General features: G+C 37.8%; 1 protein-coding gene across 3 annotated transcripts in view; it reads left to right on the top strand.

Annotated features, from left to right (window-relative positions):
* Pcmtd1 (protein-L-isoaspartate (D-aspartate) O-methyltransferase domain containing 1) overlaps nucleotides 1–19,202 on the top strand; it is a 66,225-nt gene extending 47,023 nt beyond the window's left edge. For 2 of the 3 annotated variants that reach the window (XM_038346925.2, XM_038346924.2), the window contains 3 exons: nucleotides 10,307–10,478; nucleotides 11,119–11,242; nucleotides 16,075–19,202. In XM_038346925.2, coding sequence (XP_038202853.1) covers nucleotides 10,307–10,478; nucleotides 11,119–11,242; nucleotides 16,075–16,442 — 664 coding nt within the window. In that variant the 3' untranslated portion in view covers nucleotides 16,443–19,202. Of the gene's footprint in view, nucleotides 1–4,847; nucleotides 5,039–10,306; nucleotides 10,479–11,118; nucleotides 11,243–16,074 lie in introns of those variants that run through there. The other variant, XM_038346926.2, reaches the window with a different exon arrangement.
* The last annotated feature ends 401 nt before the right edge of the window (nucleotides 19,203–19,603 follow it).

The raw sequence follows: 19,603 nt of genomic DNA, 5'->3' as shown, positions 1-19,603 counted from the left end.
CAAAACCAACCTGGGAAGTAAAGGGCGTATTTCTGCATACAGTCCATTACTGAAGGTAGTCAGGGCAGGAACTGAAGGAGAGACCATGAAGGAGTGCTGCTTACTAACTTGCCCCCTGTGCCTTGCACAGCCTGCTTTCTTATACAGCCGAGGACCACCAGCCTCGTGGTGACAGTTCCCACAGTAGTAGGCTAGGTCTTAAAAAGTCAATCAGACATCAAGAAAATGCCTCACAGACTTGCCTACATGTCAGTCTGATGGAGATATTTTTTCACTTGATGTTCCCTCTTCCCAGATGACCCTAGCTCATGCCAAGTTGACAAACAAATCAGAACTGGTATGAAATAATATTTACTGTTTAATATCTCAATTACAAATGGGTCTCATATTCAAAGAGTGGCTAGTACTAGGAAACTGTTTCATTTTTCATCAGCTACAACTGGTAGAAAGTTAAGAAATCAAAGTTGATTCATTGGGCCAGTGCTTTATTCTTTTTGGTTTTGGTAACCAGTTAGAGGATATATTTTTCTTCCTATAATTTGTATTTTGATGATCTTTTAGGTTTTTTTTAATGCTGGGGATATTATTGCAACTTTACTTCACTTAAAAAAATAGAGCATTTGTAGAATGCAAAGTTCTTCTAAGCAATTTCATATTTAATTGTTTGTGGAGGTATAAAGACATATATTAATTAGTAACAGTCAGTATCAAGGAAGATGGCTCATTAATTTTGTACTGGTATCTTGTCATCTCTGGAATTTAGCATGGAGAGAACAAGTGTTTAAAATCCAGTTCTGTTCGTCATTCAGGGAGTCCAGAGCCTTCTCATCAGCTCCTTCCAAAAATATTGCCATGTTGTGCGTGTTTTAATCTACACTTCGAAGGTTTTCTTACATATATCTGCTTCAGTTCAGGGTGAACTCTCACATATGAGAGGGTGAGAGGTCTATTAGCTAACCAGTGTTAGAATATGTAATGCATGATGTAGTGTGTGTGTGTGTTTGCGTGAGTGATTTTTATGGACAAACTTGGGTCTTTTGTGTCTTAAATCATGCTTGGTTTTTGAATAAAAGAGTTCTTAATGTCTGAACTACGCCAGCACTGCATGAACAGGTGCATGGCTCACAGCAGCTCCTCAGAGTTCACTGTACTTGACACGGGGAGCTGGAGTGAAGGACTTATTCCTTAGTGATCGTGTTCACTGAACTTCCTTATAAACCAGTCTAATTTCAAAAGTCTTCCTAAATACAAGTGACCAGATGATACTTTAGCATTCCTGGGCTAAATGATCTCTTATGGCAGCCAGCAATTTTTACCCCGCAGGAAAAGGTGGCTGGCTCTGCACTAGGAAAACGATTGGACTTGGCATGTTCTCGTCACATCGTTCTGCTGTTGCTAGTTTATTAACCTCCAACAGTCTTTACACACCACAAAATGTCATTTTCATTACATGTATTTACCGGAGTTAATTCTTATCTCCCACTGCATGGGTCCTGAGGGTCAAACTCCAGTTGTCACATGTAACAGTGAGCAACTTTACTCATGGAGCCAAGAGTTCATTTGACAGTCCCAAAGGTTTTTGTTGTTGTTATTTTTATTTTATTTTATTTTTTATTTTTTGAGACCCGGGTTTCTCTGTAGCTTTGGAGCATATCCTGGAACTAACTCTTGTAGACCAGGCTGGCCCTGAACTCATAGAGATCTGCTTGCCTCTGCCTCCCGAGTGCTGAGATTAAAAGTGTTAGATCTGGGCTAGTGTTAGTGTTGGGGCCTTCATTGCTGAGGTGTTTGTTGTTGTTTTTTTTTTTTAGAAGATTGGGTGTTTAGTTGTGGGGGAGGGGTCTCTGCATACAACAAGACCGGCAGAGTCACACAGAAGGAAAGCAGGTTCAGTACAGCGCAGTAGCTGGTGTTGGCTCAGACTTTTAGAATCTGATAAGTCTGATACCAGGTAGTTTATTTTAGGCATATTTAAGAGCAACACATTTTTGGAAAGTTTCCTGGTGTAACTAATTCAATCTCGTGTACAACAAAGCTTAAGACATGTTTACATTGAAAATCTTTACAAAATACATGTGACCTTTCTCATGAAGATGGGTTCTATTCACCGAGAAATAATGCTTAATATCAACATCTAGGGAGAGTGAGATAAATGTAAACGTTTGTGGGAGCCAAGTGAGGCTTGGCGCTATAGAAAGCATAAACCACCAGGCTATTAACTACATTGATTCCCTGTTTTCTGGGCTAAAAGACTCTTCTGTTGAAGAGACAACTTGTGTGTTTAACATTCCTGGTTTCCCCAGTGCTTGTCTGTGAGTTTAAGGACCTCATGCCCTCTCCGTTTAGTCAACAGAGGAGGAGGAAGTTGAGGAAGTCAAATTACCTTAATTCAGTATATATGCAGAAAACAAAATACATCTCCCTTATCTTAGCTAAGGAAGCTTGAATTATAAACTTGGGACCTCATGGAAAAGTTTGTCATTACATTTACTTATAATTGTGCATATGAGTTTACTTAGCATATATGTGCATGTACAGTTAATTTGACTCTGGAATCATACGTCATAAAGTTCCTGTAAGGTCAGCAGGTTATATTTCCTCCAGAGTGACTAGAGAGAGAATTTTGGAAGTGATCTTTTATCTATAGCCGAATGAGCATAGCTTGCATATCTGCATATAGAGAGTGGATTTTTATTTCTATGTAAATGGGCACATAAAAGTTTTAAGTGATGAAACTGTAGTGGGTAGTCAGAGCAATAGGTCTTGTCTTAGGCCAGTTATTCTCTACCTGTTTGTTGTGATCCCTTGATGTTGAACAGCCCTTTCACGGGGGTCACAGAGCAGATGTCCTGTACATCAGATATTTATATTACTATTCATAACAGTAGCACAACCAGTTAAGAAGTAGCAGTGAAAATAATTTTATGGTTATGGGTCACCACAACATGTATTAAGGGTTATAGCATTAGGGTGGTTGAAAATTGCTGTCTTAGACTCTGGCCAGTTAAAACAATTGCTTTTTTCACTGTTTATTCCTGCTACCAATAAACTATAGCCTAGCAACTTGGCCCTGGTTACAAAGTGTAAAGCAGCACTATCATAGGTATCATGTATGTCCTTCAGAAAGGAATCAGGTAACACCGCAGATGTGGTATACACACTGGACAGGACAACTTGGCTTTATTGGAGGGTAGGATGAGTGAAGACAGTGCCTTCTTCATCTTATGTAGTTTCCAAAAGTGTAATTGATGCATTGTAACAACTAGTACCCTGGTTTTACTTATAACTAGCTGAAGGCTTATTTCCCACAAGTGATTTGTATTTGAAAATTAAGTGCTTCTGTATTCAGTTTTACCACTGGAGCAGTTTCTTCTGTCATCCTTAAGAGAATTGTACTGGAGTCATTTTGCTTTTGTAATTCATTATACTCAGTATTTCTCAATACTTTTTTGATGTGACTTAGTGGTTAAGAGCACTGCCTGCTCTTCCCAAAGGTCCTGAGTTCAATTCCCAGCAACCACATGGTGGCTCACAACCATGTGTAATGAGATCTGGTGCCCTCTTGAGGAAGAGACCTCAAGAGGTCAGTTGTCCTCGTCAACTTAGACCATGGAACCCAATATGGACAAGTTCAACAGAATGGCCATATACGGGCTGCCTATGCATGCTTCATCACTGCCAGGGCATAAATTTCATTTTCTTTCATTCATTCATTCATTCATTCATTCAGAAAAAGTCTTAATACAAATTATTGCAGACTGTAAGCAGGTTTTTTCCCCTCCTCTCTGGTACTGAGGATTGAACCCAGGACTTTATACATGCTAGATTATTCTATCACTAAACTGCATCCTCAGCCCCATTAAAATATGCTTTTGAACTAATCATGATGAGGCATACTTTGAATCCTAGCCCTTGGGAGACTAACACAGGAGAGTCACTGAGTGTTCCATTCTAGCCTACCTAGGCTAGGCTACAGAGTCAAACCTTGTCTCAGAAACATTAATTTCCTGCCTCTTTCCCTTCCTCCTGTGTGTGTGACAGGTACTTGTTAAGTTGCTCAGATAGGCTTCAAATTTGTGATTTTCCTGTCTCAGCTGGGATTGTAGGCATGAACCATCACACCTTGCTAGACAAATTTTAATGTCATAAACAATCAAATGCTAGGAGAGAGTTCTTGAAAATAGCAAAAGGGCTACCAGTTATACATGTTAACATCTACGTGGAAATATTGAGTGGCTTTAAATGACTTAGCTGTCAGGTTTTTAGGAAACATTGAATAGCCGTTTCAATAACTGTGGGTTTGTACAATGTTTTTATTCAGTGTAAACAAACATAGATACCACTGTATTTATTTTCAATACTCTGTTTCAAATAATACCTGAATTGTCCTAAGATGAGTTTGATGCAGTTGGAAGGGAAACCATTTGAAAAGGTAAAGTCTTCGTTTTCTAATTTTCATTCACCAGTTTAGTTACTGATTATAAGGTAATTCAATGGTTTCTTTCGAGATCAAGAGTTTAATACTTCCCTTACTTTTACTCTAGCAGAAATGTTTCAAGTTTTCTCTTATTTTTAGCAAAATGGTCATAGCTCTTAAGACTTAAACTGTATTTTAATGAAATGTTTTAAGAAAAAGATTTTGTGGTTCATTTGTCAGATTACTTTGGATGGGGTATGAGAACAAGGTAGAACTCTTTTCCAGGTCCTTGAAATTCCTTTATTCCATTGGGATAATTGTCTACAGTTTCAATGACAGTGTCCTCTGGCACCTTAACAAACTAGGTGCACAGTTGCCGGCCCCCACTTGACAGCGTATTGAAGGGGAATGTTGTTTTTTCTGCTCTCAGTCAGCTCCTAGACCTAGACTATCCGTCTAAGAGGGAAGCTACAGGGCAAGGCTAGGTCACCCTGCTCTCCTAGCTGCTTTTCAAAAGAATTATATGGGCAAGTTGGCAAGGTCCGGGCTGTGAACGAAGTCATCTATCCGTCTGAGATGAAGATAGTCCAGCATGCACCCTTAAAGAAAGCCACTGCTGAGGTAAGTGACTGGAATCCTGGCCTCAACCAAATGTCTGTATGTTCTGCATCCTTCCATAAATGGTTTTCAGTACATAGCTTAGTAAGAAGGAGTGAAATATGATCCTTTGTGGCAGTCTCACAAGAGTCATTGTATTTTCAGGTTCATTGGTAATAAGCCTGATTGATGTGAATGAATTTGTGGATATTTTACAGGCTTCAACACCCGCCCCCATGTATAGATAACTTTTATCTGGTAGTATGACTCTGGAAAGTGAGTTTGAGAGATTCTCTTGGATTTTTAAAAAAAAAAAAAAGTTTGCTAATTTTAACCTAGGTACAGCATTTTAAGAAACATCTAATTTTAATGTTAGAACTAGGAAAAGATAACCTGAGCCATTCATAAATATAACCACATTTATCATTTTGGTAGATTGGTTGCATTTCCCAGGTTTTATTTGATGTGATTTTTATGAAAAAATAGAATTTAGATTTCCTTTTTCCTTATATTCTAACCTGAATTACATGTATAATTTATCAGTGAACATGTGTAATATATCAGTTTGTATACAGAATTTCTGGAAAGTTTATTGTCTTCTAGATTACACAGAAAATTTTGTTCAGGGTTTGAAGTCTGTTTCTCTGTGTTTAAAGAACAGTGTGGCATAGCATTTGGAATAGTCAAGAACTAAGAATTGAGTTTTTTTTCTACTCTCCTTGGAAGAATCAATAGGCGTTATAATTTACTAGTCAGTAACAGAAACACTGTTAAACAGCCCCCATCTATGTCTCAATTTAGTTATTTAGTTATTCTATTGTGCATATTAATAGGTGTATCTATAAATATGTGCCACCATTTAATAGGGGTATTTTAAATGATAAAAATTTTAGAAAAAATGTCAGCTGTGGATTCTTAGCCACTCTCCAGCTGCAGTTGTTAAGGCGTTGTGACATTACTGAGTCGTTTCCAGTTCTCCACTGCTTGCTACTCAGCAGCACCCACAGGTGCTTTGACAGAAAATTAATTTCTATACATATGTAAGGCTTTACAATTTGAACAGTTTTTTCCTTAACCAATTGTGAAAAATTTATGTATTACAGGTAGCAAAAATTAAGCCATAATTATAAGTATAATAAATAATGGTTGAATAGGGAATACTTTGGGGAGAAATTTTTACTTCTTTTTATTTTATTTAATATTGTTATAAGGTGCTGGTGACTTCTTGTTGTGTATTTGGCTTACAGATTCTTATTACATGTTTTATTGACAACATTATTTCACAGTTTTAGATATGACTCTTTTAAAATTTTTATTACTAGAAACAGGACAGTACTTTTGGGATTTAAGTTTATTTTTCTTAATATGTTTTTATCTATTTTGCTGTGGGTAGGGCACAGACTTGGAGGTTAGAGGACAGCTTGTGACAGTTCTGTTCTCTCCCCTGTGGTCCTGAGGACTGAACCCAGGTCATCAGGCTTGTCAGCAGGTGCCTTTGCCCTCTGAGCCCGCCCACCAGCCCTAAGATATTTTCTAATTCCTGTAGGCTTTCAAATTTAAGTGTTCTGTTTAAGGAAGTTAGTATGTTAAAAGTATAGTTAGTAAGTGAAATAGGAGTCTGTATTTCATTCGTATTAGTGGACATTAGAGATTGGATCTTTCTTCTAAACTAATGCTTTTATCCACACATTGAGGTAAATAGACTTCATCCTATCTCCACCAGAAGGGAAAACATTCAGGTTATTATGAGAATAGTGAGCTTGCTTCTAGAGACTCAGTTATGACATTAAAGCCAAGAGTTATCTTGATTTTTTTTTTCATGTGTTGGATACATGATGTTGCAGGTTACCAGCTAGTATCATGACCTTTGAACCATTACATCACTATGGGTTCAGTGGGCATTTACCAACCAGCATCATGATCTCAACCATTGCATCACCATAGACTGTAGTGGGCATAGACTTTTTCTGTAACTGTATTATTTCTAGCCAAATTTCTCTTCAGATCTTGAGATTTTTGTGGTCATCACATTTAGTTTGTAATTTGAGTTCTTAATCAAAGTTGGTGATTAGAAAAGATACTATAAAGCATATGTATTTCTTACATGTTTTTCTTAATTGAATAAATGCATTTGGGGGTTGTAATAGGTGATAGACATGCAGTTAAATTTAGATATAGTCAGAGATGATAAAAACAGAATAAAACCAACTAAATGAAAGAACCAGAAACCAGGAAAATATTGCAAAGGGAAATAAGTATGTTAAGGAAAAAGTTCTTGCACCATCTGTCGGCCTGAGACAAGCAAATGTTGTGTGGTATTTTTGTCCTTTGATGTAACTGTGTAAACATTGTCTTATTGGTATGTAATGCCAAAGAATTACTTGAATAGTTTAAAAAGTAATAGTTGTAAAAAGTCTTTGAAAATTTATATGAATTTTATACATGGAATACAACTCGTTGGACTAGCCACATTTTAAGAGCTCAATGTCTGTGTGGTTAGTAAAGGCCATCTTGGATAGCGTGGCTCTAGACAGTCCTGTCTGACCTTTCAGATCACAGCTTTTAAATTCACAGGAAGCCTCTGATCTCCAGGACTGTTTGCTGCCTTTCACCTTTACACTTAAGGAATCAGTTTCCTTTCCTCTAAATGCTAAAGTGTGTCCCACAATGTAAATTATACTGCAGCGAGTGGAATTGTTCAGTGTTTGCCTTGTCCATTCGCTTGTGTTTGCAGTGAGCACCAGAGCTGAACTTAGATTCTCCTTCACTGGAGGAACGGGAACCATTTGCGGGGAGCTTGTGCAGAGGCACACACTTAATTTTAAAATCAGGCACAAAATTTTTGAATGATTTTCTGTGGTTTTAATTGTAAGCTACTCACTTCTAAAGAATGATGATTTTCCACATAGAGTTTACTGAAAATAGCTTTTTAAAGAGAGGACTCATTATAGATTTAATAAAAAACAATTAAACCTGTGATTTAAATATGATTCCTTAAAATCAAAAACTTACTTTTTGGGACTGGAGCGATGGCTCACTGGTTAAGAACTTGTTGCTCTTGCAGAGGATGCAGGTTTGATTCCCAACACCCACATTGCTGCTCACAGCTGTGTTTAACTCCGGTTCCAGGGAATCCAAATGCTTTCTCTGGTCTCCATCAGCACCAGGCATGCATTTGGCACACAGACATCCTTGCAAGCAAAACACCTATACACATACAATGATAAATAAATCTAAAAAGAAGATACATCTTGACCCTATCTTAAACAATCAGAGATTGGACTGTTTAGTTTTGTCTCTGAGAGAAGCTCCATATCCCTAATGTAGGTTAGCTAGACTTTTAAAGATTAAGATTTCATTGTGAAGTTGATACGGGAAGTGTACTTGAAAGTACAGTAGACATTTATTAATAGAAGATGGCCAGTGAGGGAATTTGGGGCAAAGGGACAGCGCACACAGACACAGGAGTGCTTTGTCATGGTTCTCACATGAAGTTAGAGACAAGTGATTCAGTTTAGTGTCAGCAAAGTATGTACAGGTCGCAGCTAGACTAGCAGCCTGTCTGTGCTGTAACAACACAGCTGCCTCGGTGGGACCTCCTGATACATCAGGACATGGTAGACAGCTTCTCATGTTGAGCACATATTTGGGGATATTGTACAATTATTTTGGGGGTGATCTTGCTTTGTAACAACTGATTCGTGTTTTGAGTCCTAACCTACCCCTGTGGCATGGCAATTATTCCCTTTGGGCGGTTTCCTCGTGATCTAGTTACCTCCTACTCTAGCTCTCTTCTTAAAGACTTTTCTGTCTCTCAACATTGCCTCCTTTGGACCAGCTTATAACACCTAGGTTCTTTGAAGGAAGCACTCAGAGTAAATCCAGAACATAGCAATCTCTAATTCTCTGCAGGAGGACAAAATGATGGAAGGAGGTTCTAAAAAAATGTAAGCAGTGAGTTGGTGTTTATAGTAAAAGATATGACGGATCTGCCTGGCTCAGCGTGAAGGTGTGGAGAAGAGAGTACAGTGTGTACTGTTCTAACTCCTACCCCCAGCTCTCTCAACCCTTCCCTGCTTTCGGGGCACAAGACTGGTGGACTCTTTAAATGTATATCCATTGATGTATCTCTATGGTCTAATAAATTTTAATGATAGTTTAGGATGAAAAAAGTTCACTGTTAATTATCAAAAGACAGGATATGTTTTGTAAAGTAAAATTAGTTCTGATTGAAATCATTTGGTCATCCTCAAGTGTATGCCATTTTCCTAATGTGAATTATTTCATTTCTAAATATTGGCTTACTCTTATGGGATGATTTTATTACTATCAGCTTCAAAGGTTAAGGATTAGTTTCAAAATACTGGATGTGGTTGAGAATGGGTACTCACACGTGTAGTTCAAGCATTTTAGATGCTGAAGTAAGACTTCAAGGAGTTCAAGATCATCTCGGGCTGTATAGTGAATTCAAGGTCTGAGAGGAAAAAGAAATGTTTGTATTGAGGTTTTAATTTTATGTTATATAATAGTCTTTTTTTTTTTACTTTGTTGACAGAATTTAAAAAGTAAAGTAGAGTCTGTATAGGATAGTTTATTGATGTAAAAAAAATTACCAGGAACCAGTGTTGTAACCAGGAGGACTTGGTTGGGTGAAACTGAAACCACACCTCCTCCTGTATTGCCTAAGAAAACCATAGGAGCCAAAGCTGCAGTTCACAAAGAACCACTCACTTGCTTCTATCCCATTCTTCTGAGTTGCCTAGCCACAATTTTTATTAAAGCCACCCTATTCTTAGTGGTTGCAAGGGTCATGACCAGTAAATTGGCATCTCTTGGCCAAAGCTACGTTGCTGCTGTTTCTGTCAGCAACATTGTCAGGCGGAGAGGAATCCTTGAAGAGCTCTCCTCCTTTCTTTTCGTCCCACATATTGGAAAGAGAGTAGAAAGTGAAGCCTTTTTCTGTTGTTGACTTTCATCTTCAAACATCATTATGGGGGCATCTCAAAACTGTCATTTCATGGGCTTTTCGTTATGTTCATTTCTATTCCCTAAGCAGGGTTTGTATGGCCCAGAATAGGTTAATGCTTTGTGTGCTGTATCACCTATAACAAAACAATATTACTTGAACAGTGTTAAATTCCACACATATGTTATATCAAATTTCCTAATTGTATTTTATCCTTAAAATTAATTTTGGTAGCTTTGCTGTTTCAAGGACAGGGTTATTATGGTGATTTGTCAGAGAGCTGTTAATTTGTTTAAACAAATTAAAATGTTTGTTTCCTCACATAGATTTGAATTCTGTGAGCCCGCATTTGTGGTGGGTAACTGCCTTCAGATAGCCTCTGACAGTCATCAGTATGATCGGATTTACTGCGGAGCTGGAGTGCAGAAAGATCACGAAAACTACATGAAGATCCTGCTCAAAGTTGGGGGAATACTGGTCATGCCTATAGAGGATCAGGTAGCTTCTCTGTCCTGCATTCATCATAAGAGAGACCACACAGTTGTGAGATTGGGAATTACCATTTTATTACAGGGAAAGATACACTATAACCTTTGAAGCAGAAAAAAGTCGTTTATAGATCATCATATGTGCACAGAAAGAAAACCTGAAAGGGATCTGTAAGTGGTTCAAAGGAAAGCAGATGTAGAGAGGAAGTGTAACTGGGAGACTAGAGCCCACTTGACTGGTCAGATCACCCAGGAAGTCACCTAGCTACCCCAGGGTTCATCATCTGGAAGGTAATTAGTTAAATGCATGGACTCTACATGTAGCATGTTAAGTCTGCTTTGTGACTGGCTTAATTGCTTAACTTCATAAATAAAACAAGAGGCTAAAAAAAAAGTCATCATTGAGGGGTTGGAAAGATAGCTCAGTAGATAAGAGTGCTGAAGACTATTAGAAGGACCAGGGACCAGGGATGTGACTGAGTCACAGAGGACTTGCCTCTTAGTTGAGGCTGTGAGTTCCATCTCTAGCAACACACACACACACACACACACACACACACACACACGTTATCTTTTTATTGGCAATTATTCCTTTAAAACTTTGACATTAAGGTAACCACATTGCTTCTTTCTCATTTTACTCCAAATAGTTAACACAGATTATGCGGACTGGACAAAACACCTGGGAGAGTAAAAATATCCTTGCTGTTTCCTTTGCACCACTAGTACAGCCTAGTAAGAATGATAATGGCACGCCGGATTCTGTGGGGCTCCGTAAGTAGATCCTTGAACTCAAAGAATGATTGTCTCTGGTATTCCACTTACTGTTTGGACTTAGTGGATCATATAACTATAATGAGTTCAGTACAGCAGTACTATAATGAGTGGATTGATTCTTTTGCTTAAAAAAAAAAGTCTTTAGGCACTGTGGCTTCCTTTCTGGAAACAAGAAATAGATCATACCGACTGTGAGCTTACTAGTTTGTGATAGGCAGTAACTGGTTGTGGAACAGCATCTGGTCTAAGGGTGGTGGGAAGAAAGGTTTGTCTGCTGAGGCAAGATTTGAATTGTGATTGGAATGCAGTCAAAAAAAACCTGTTTGGTCAAAATTTTGTGGTAGCATCTTTTGTTTTGCTTGTCTTTTGAGTCAGGTTTCCTGTTCACTATAAAGCCAAGGATAGCCTTGAACTCCTGCTCCTCAAACCTCCACTTTCCAAGGGCTGGGACTGTAGGCAAGTCCACTACACTGAGTGGCAGCATCCTTCAGAGATAGTGACTATAAAAGGTGTTAGGCTAATGGAGAACCTGAGAGGTTCAAGATCAGGAGCATACTTGGGGTCCGTGGAGGATGGATTATCACCAGGAAAAGGGAAGTAGACTAGTTAATGTGAAGGTAGCTGATGTGGATGTGGACGGAATTGTTTAAAGGCAGAAAAATATCCCACTGTGGGAAACGTGGGTGAAAGAAAAGCATTGGTTTCCCCTTTAAGGTCCAGCTGAATGTGTCTGTGTTGCATTGTTGGGAAGGAGGTGTGGAGAGAGCAGACGTTTTCTTTAGGCTGTGTTTGAGTTGCCTATGAGCATACAAGTATCATGAGATCATCTGGATGCAATGCTATACAACTGAAGGATCGGTTGAGATTCTTCAATGTAAAGACGATGTCTTAAGCTGTGCTTGGACAAGAAATAGATGAAATCACGTTAGGAGAGTATAGATAGAGGTAGAGAAGACAGGTTTGAGTTGAACCTGTGACCCACACACAGATTTAGAGATAAAACAGGAAAAATCAATGATAAAGAAGGGATCTAGATGTATGGGATGTTGGGTACCAAGAAAATAGTCACAAGGAGAGTATGGTGAACATCTGACCTGGCTGCAGGAAACCTTGGAAGAGAAAGAGGAAAACTATTGCTAATAAGCTTTAAATCTCTCTTGGCTTTGTTAACCATTAAATAGAATTCTTCAGTACAAATTGATCTCTGGTTTAATTTGCTTTTATTTCATAGGAATGTAGCTTTATACAGAAAGTTCATTTTATTGTTAGTATTTATTTTCTTATGAGCCATCTGATACTGGAACTTCTGAAATAGCTTCAAAAATTATGGAGTATATTTCTGAAGTGCTTGAGTTAGTGTGTGGCTTGTAATAATGATCAATAAAAATCAGTGTTGGTAGTCTTGGGAAATTCATTATGTCATACCATTTCCCCAGTTCTACCATTTGAGATATACTCCCGAGGTCAAATAACTTAATGATTTTTGTGTCAGCTTGATTACCAAGCAGGATCAATGAGAGGAAAAGAGCTTAGATTTTTCGTAGTTCTGTTAGACTTGTAACTGCCACCCAGTTAGAGGAGGCATGCACAAGGGTGAGCAGAACCTAGCTATTGTGTATGAGTTTTATGGCGCATCAGAGACGTAGGTGGCCAGCAGTTCATTTGTTTGTTTTACACACTCAAACTATTCCCACCTGAAAATTAAGAGAGGAGATACAGAGAAGGTGCAGAGACCTGTGGGACTGTGATGTCACTCTCTGGAGGTGTCAGAGGCTTGAAGGTTTCTTCACCCAGACCTCAGAGAGTGCTTGGGAGATGTGGTGACTACTTTTAAGGATTTATAAAAAATTTTTCGTTTTTGACTCCTGTGTTCTTGTTTTCATCTCATTTAGAGATTAAACTCTCAGTTATAAATTTTTCATAATTTAGAAACTATTTTTAACCAGCTTTTAAAAAATATGTTTACTGACTTTATACTTTTGATAGCAACACAGTACAGGAGGCAAACCATATTCAGGACATCTACATCCAAGAGAAAAACTAAAAATAAGAATGGGTTTTAAAAAAGAGAGAGACAAAATTTGAAGTTAATGGGCTGCAGCATTCACATCCTTTCAGTCTACTTCAAACAAGACTATGTGGTGTCTAGCACCACAATCAAATGAGTGTCCTTTAACCTGTTTTATGGTTGAAGTCTGCATACCCATGCCATTCTGTACTAACTGAACTTACCTAAAGTAAAGTAATACCTAGAGTTATTTTTTTCCCATTTTTAAAAACAGAATTGTGGCTATTTTTACTCTTTAGTTATCATAGCCCATTGGAATGTAATGAAGAGCTCTGTGGTACACACTGCCTGTGGGCATGTCCTTACGCATGTGCAGCAGGCTCTTTGTGTGCAGGCACGCTTCTTCTGTTAGGCTCTGCAGTTGCACAGTACCCGTGGAAGTGCTTAACTCATGAGAGCACCATAGTGGCAGCAATAGTTATTTTCTTTTATCTGACACGTCTTTTAGGTTAACTTTTATGAGTCTTAAAACCCAAAATTTGTATAATAATCACAGTGAAAAATTTTAAAAATTGCTGTTTACTAAAATTCCATGAATGGGGAATAAGAACAAGTGTCTGTTTCTGCTAAAGTAAGTCACAGTATCTCTTTGTTCATAGAACATTATTCTATAATTACAGGGAATTAGAACACTGGCTGCAAAATCCCCTAAAAAAAGTACACATGTAAACCCCTTGTCAGATGACTCTGTTAACATTAAAACTGTTCATAGTCAATAGTTGATTAAAATGAAGTTACAGTTTTTCTTTAGATTTACCACAATTTTTATTTGACTTAAAATCAATTTTTTTCTATGACTTTATAGTTATGTGGTTTATATGCATGTGAAACCATAAAAATATGATTCAAATTTTCAAAAATAAGGGTATATTATTTTAGTTCAGGCAGGGGCAGAAAATACATAATAAATTATACAATTTTATCTTTGGTTTCTCTGAAATTTTATTTAATATTTGAAATTAGGTTTGTTTTTTGTTTTTTTTTTTGTTTTTTTTTTTTTTGGAAAACAAATGTTTTTGTGTGGTTCAACCTAAATAACTTTTCACGACTTTTTTTGTTGTTGTAATTGTTTATTTTTAATAAGTAGGTTTATAAATAAAATTGTTTATTTTTCAAGTAGGGTGTCACTCTGTAGCTCTGGCTGTAAAGACATAGGTTTTTTTTAAATGTTTTGTTTATGTTATGAGCATATGCATGTGGGGATGCATGTACCTATGCACACACATGCAGAGGCCAGAGGAAGTCCCAGCAACCCGCTTGTCTCCTGTGCTTGCTGATACTGCTTCTGAAATGACCTCCTTTGATAGCGGTGGCTATCTCAGATTCAATACAAGGAAACACACTTGAGTTTCCTCTTGTTCTCTTCTCTGTGTCTACTGTTTATATCTGACACTGGCACCTGTCCAGAAAGTCAGCCTGGACAGCGGATGCTTTAGTTGATACTTTTGCTTTTAGTCCCATAGCTAATTTGTTTCAGTGCTCTGTTATATATCAATATTTTGTCTCTCATCTTCTGTCCTGCCCCTTCCTGTCAGGGTGGCCATAACACATGTGATCACCCAAGTGTTCGGCTGACCTGCTGTTGCAAACACAGCCTACACGTATTTAGTCCTTGTTTGCTCCTCCCTCTGCCCAGATCATTTGCATGCCTGTAGGTGATTGCGCTCCTTTAGGCTCTGGCAGAGCCATTTCCTCAGGGAGCCTTTGCCCCCAGCTACTGGAAAGCTCCTGTACTCCTAACCAAGAGCTTCCTGTGACTCCTGTTACATATTGCTCTGTTGTTTTCTCCATTTCCCGTTTTTATCCTTTTGTTCCTTTTTATCCCTTCTGCGTCTTTTTAACCCATCCCTCCCACGAATGTGAGCTACCTACATCCATTGTCTTTTCTAGTTTAAACCAGACATGTATCTAAATGTGTTCTTATGTGGCTGCCCTATTGATTAGCAAGTAGTTTGTTAAATAATTTGTTGAACAATTTTGTATCAAAGGCACAATTGATATTTTGCACAGTTGAGCTTATGGTCCTTCCTTTTTGTGGTATATTTGATATAAGTAAACATTAGTGTCTTAAAACAGTGCCTCTGTATTGGTGGGGGGGGGGGGTCTCTGTTAATTCACAGCTGGTACAGGAGGGTTCTTTGCCGTGAACTAGTGTGTGTGTTTGCTTACTTTCTTCTGCCTCTCTTTCTGTCTCTCTCTCCCACCTTAACACACATACACACACATGTCCATATATGAGCACTCTTCAGAGTTCAGGCAGCTATTGAAATGTTACTTTGAGTTTTTCTGCTAAGTATTTGTCTTCATATGATTTATTCAGTTTCTTAAGAAAATGTTTAATTTATTGGCATGAGTGTTTTGTCTGCCTGTACACATGTACAACACATGCGTGCCTGGTCTCTCAGAGGCCCAAAGAGGGCGTCAGAGCCTTGGAATTAGAGCTATGAATGGGGTTGTCATCAGCCCCCTCTATATAACAAAGAAACAAAAACAGTATAAAGTAATATGCAGGGTAAAGTTTCCTGTACTTATCACTTTATCCTTACCCTTTTTCTAAATTGTTATTATTCCCGAGACTGCATGCATATAGATAGAAACATGGATGTTCGCCTCATTTTTGCAAGCTGCCTGCTCTGCTCAGTGTGCATTTAGTCATTGTGTACTAAGCACCCTCAATGTAGTTTCTTGTAGTTTGATGTTTTCTGAAGTTTGTGAAGAAATGAACAATGTATAATGTTTTCATTTTTGTACTTGTTTTTAGCCCCGTGTGCTGTCAGGAATCTCCAAGATTTGGCTCGTATTTACATTCGACGCACACTTAGAAACTTCATCAATGATGAGATGCAGGCCAAGGGAATCTCACAAAGGGCTCCACCCAAGAGGAAAAGAAAGAGAGTTAAACAGAGAATTAACACTTATGTATTTGTGGGTAATCAGCTTATTCCTCAGCCTCTAGACAGCGAAGAGGATGAAAAAATGGAAGAAGACAGCAAAGACGAAGAAGAGAAAGATCCCAGCGAAGCTGTAAAGCATGAAGAGCCACCTCAGAACTTACTGAGGGAAAAGATCATGAAGCTGCCACTCCCCGAGTCTTTAAAAGCTTACTTGACATATTTTAGAGACAAATAACTTAAAGCAAGGAAGAATGCCTATTGATAATTCCCTTACTCTTGTAAATGTAGTGTTTATTAGGAGTTAGAGAATTAATTCATTAGAGTGAATTATTGCCGAAAAAAGCTTAAGTTATTTCTCTTAATGACAGAAATGATGTATTCAGTGATTTAAAAGATTCTCTTTCCTAAATTCTATTTTTCTTAAATTTTGAGGGAATGCTGTTTTAGCTCAGTGATCTCAAAGTGAAATGCATCAGTAGTCAGGACTTTGTGTATAGTAATTCTGTTCTGGTTCTTCACTGATTTGTAGAGTTAGGGTTCGGATCTCGTTCTGTAAGAGGTTGACACACTGTCACACATATATAGACGTATTCCAATCGCAGTTTGCATTCCCTTTGTGTGAGCTGGCTTATCTAATAAGGAAAGCAAATGTTTGCAGACCTGCTTACCTTGCTTTGTTGCACACATATTCCGGGCAGCATGAGTGCAATAATAATTCAAGATATTGAATAATTTAGCTTTAAAAACTACAGACATCATGAAACTTTACAGGCCTGAAACTTTTGCTTCTGATTCTATTGCCAAAAGATACAGGGAAAATTCCTGCTTCTCTCATAGAGATTTTAAGAGCACAGCAAGTGAATATTAAAGTAGGAGATGGTTACTTAACACAACTAGCTTGTGTAGGCCCATGGTGTTTTCAGTATTTAAAGATAATGGGGTCATCTTAACGCTAGAATTTTAAGGATAGTATATTTAGGATTGCTTTTCTCTAATTATGAAGTATTAGGTTCGAAAAGACATTCATTGTCCCGCTTCCCTCTGAGTGTAGACAGCGCGTCATTTTCAGTAACCCTCACTTACTACGTACCTCAAGTAGCAGGGGGTGATGCAGTCCGCTGAGGCACTGTACGGGACTTTTAGTTACATGGATATTTGTCTTTGACGAGGTAGGCCATGCTTGCCTCCTGTTTTGAATCTTTATAGTATAAACAGTCATGGAAGTTGTATGTAGATGCCTTTGTATTAAAATTTGGTTCAGAATCAATGGAATCTTTGGGATCCACACCAAACTCATTTCTTCCGTTCTCTGTTTTATTACTTTGGTAAAATGACAATAGTTTTCATTTTTTGCTTAATGTTACATTCTTAACCTTTGTAGGGTGTCAGTGCTAAAGCAGGCAGTGCATGTTGTTACTAGTTTTTTTCCCTTGTAAGGCTTGCACACAGTTCTTTGTTAAGATGTAAGATGTGAGCTACTTACTTCTTTGTATCACACAGATTATATGTTTTTAAAATTTCAAGGGTCTCACGTATTCTCACCACATCACTGTCAGAACTACTCAGATTTGCCTAAGGAAATACAATCATGATGATTCAAATAGTTTTAAATGACTCTGCTCCAATAATTCTGCATATACTAATCATTTAAAATAGTTTTGACCCAAATAATTCATACAGTTTTAGTAATGTGAGAGACAGTGTTATGGAAAGAGTTCGTTTGACTCTTGTTGGAATGGGCGTGTCCAATTTTTCTTAACATAATTAGCAAACTATTATTGAGAAATGCCCTATTTTGTTTCTGTACAAAAAACGGAAAAAGGTCATCCTCCCCTTCCCTGAAGTGGTACTGGGGATTAATTCCAGCCTGTTGTGACTGTGATTTACCCCCAGAGCCAACAAACTGTTACATTTAAAATTCTGGTTTAAAACTTTAATCTTCAATTCCTGATACCCATGTAGTTTTATTTGGGAAGATAAAATTTATCTTCCCATTCTGTCCCCCACATCTCTATTAGTTTATCTTGGCGGTGATGTACAGATATCTGAAAATCCATGTTCTTCAATGATATTATTTAGGAGATTGTTGTAAGTGATATATTTAAAGTTGGCTGTTCTTATACTGTCTTCTGTTAACGTTGATGAGTTGTGCAGTAGATTGGATCATTGCATTTTTTTGTCTTTGAAATGTATATTTTGTCCTTGTAGATTCTTTATTTTTCATGCGCTACTTTATGGTTGGCTTTTAAAGGTAGGAATCAATGAAAATTTAAGGAAAGCAGTCTTACCTACTGATCTAAGTGCATTAGGTTGAGAATATTTGGGTTCATGCTTATTTTTAAAGAAGTCATGTTTTTTTGAGTGCGGAAAGTATGCGTTGTAGGGAAAGAATTAGCAAATACAGATGAAATAAAAGCAAATGAAAGAAAATAAACTGAAAAGAAAGAGAAATACAAGCGACAGTAAAGCATCTGTGACGCTCCGCCTGGAACAGCGCTGGAGGCCATGGCAAGGGGAACCCTGAGGCTTGAGACCGTCTGGGGTTACTTAGCAAGACTAAGCTTTGTTCTTCCAAGAACAGAAACAAAAGAGAATATATAAAAATGATGGGCCATAGTCTCATGGACTTACCTACAGGCAAAAAATTTACATTTACATTTTGAAGACAATAAAGAGGCCTTGAATGGAGGAGTGTGCTGCTTAATTAAGTCTTACAGCAGGTTGGAGACAGAGCCTGAAGGAACAGCCACCATCACCAAAATCCCAAGAATCCATAAATGAGACCATGCCTACCAAGGATCTAATTGAAATCTGTATTACTCATTGGTCAACGTTTTGAAATCTGGTATTAATAAAATGTCAAAATAGCATACATGGTTAAAATAAAATACAAAGGTTTGTTGATTGTTTGAGGTGGAAGTAAAAGAAAGCCTGCTAAATCATTGGGCAAATTGGGAAATCATTTTAAATAAACAGATCACGTCATTACACAGCATTATCCAGTGGCCTGCCTTTTATTTTTCTCTTTATTTTGAGTTCAAAAAATTACTGTGCATATAGATGTTTAACCACAGTTTTCAGGAAAGATGTTCTGACTATTGACTTAGTGTAACACTCAGTTCCTGACTAAACACCCCAATTAAAGTTAAGTGGGCATTGAGGAAATCAGAAAGGGATTTGTTCAGTGTGACCTCGTAGACAAAAAGAATACAGTGATCTAGTGGCCCCACACCTGTCTTGTCTTAATGTATCAACATGAGCTTTGGGTTGAGAAGAATTCAGTTAAGGAGCATAGGTAGGCATAACTGGGCAGTCCTGGATAAAGTGTGGCCTTAGAAGGTGGTCCAAAGAAGTCATTCAAAGGGGATTACTTCCACAGTTATGAACTTGCCTATC

Source organism: Arvicola amphibius, chromosome 11 (assembly GCF_903992535.2).
Source record: "Arvicola amphibius chromosome 11, mArvAmp1.2, whole genome shotgun sequence".
NCBI classification, from domain to species: Eukaryota; Metazoa; Chordata; class Mammalia; order Rodentia; family Cricetidae; genus Arvicola; species Arvicola amphibius.
This window is presented reverse-complemented; position numbering and strand designations above follow the sequence as displayed.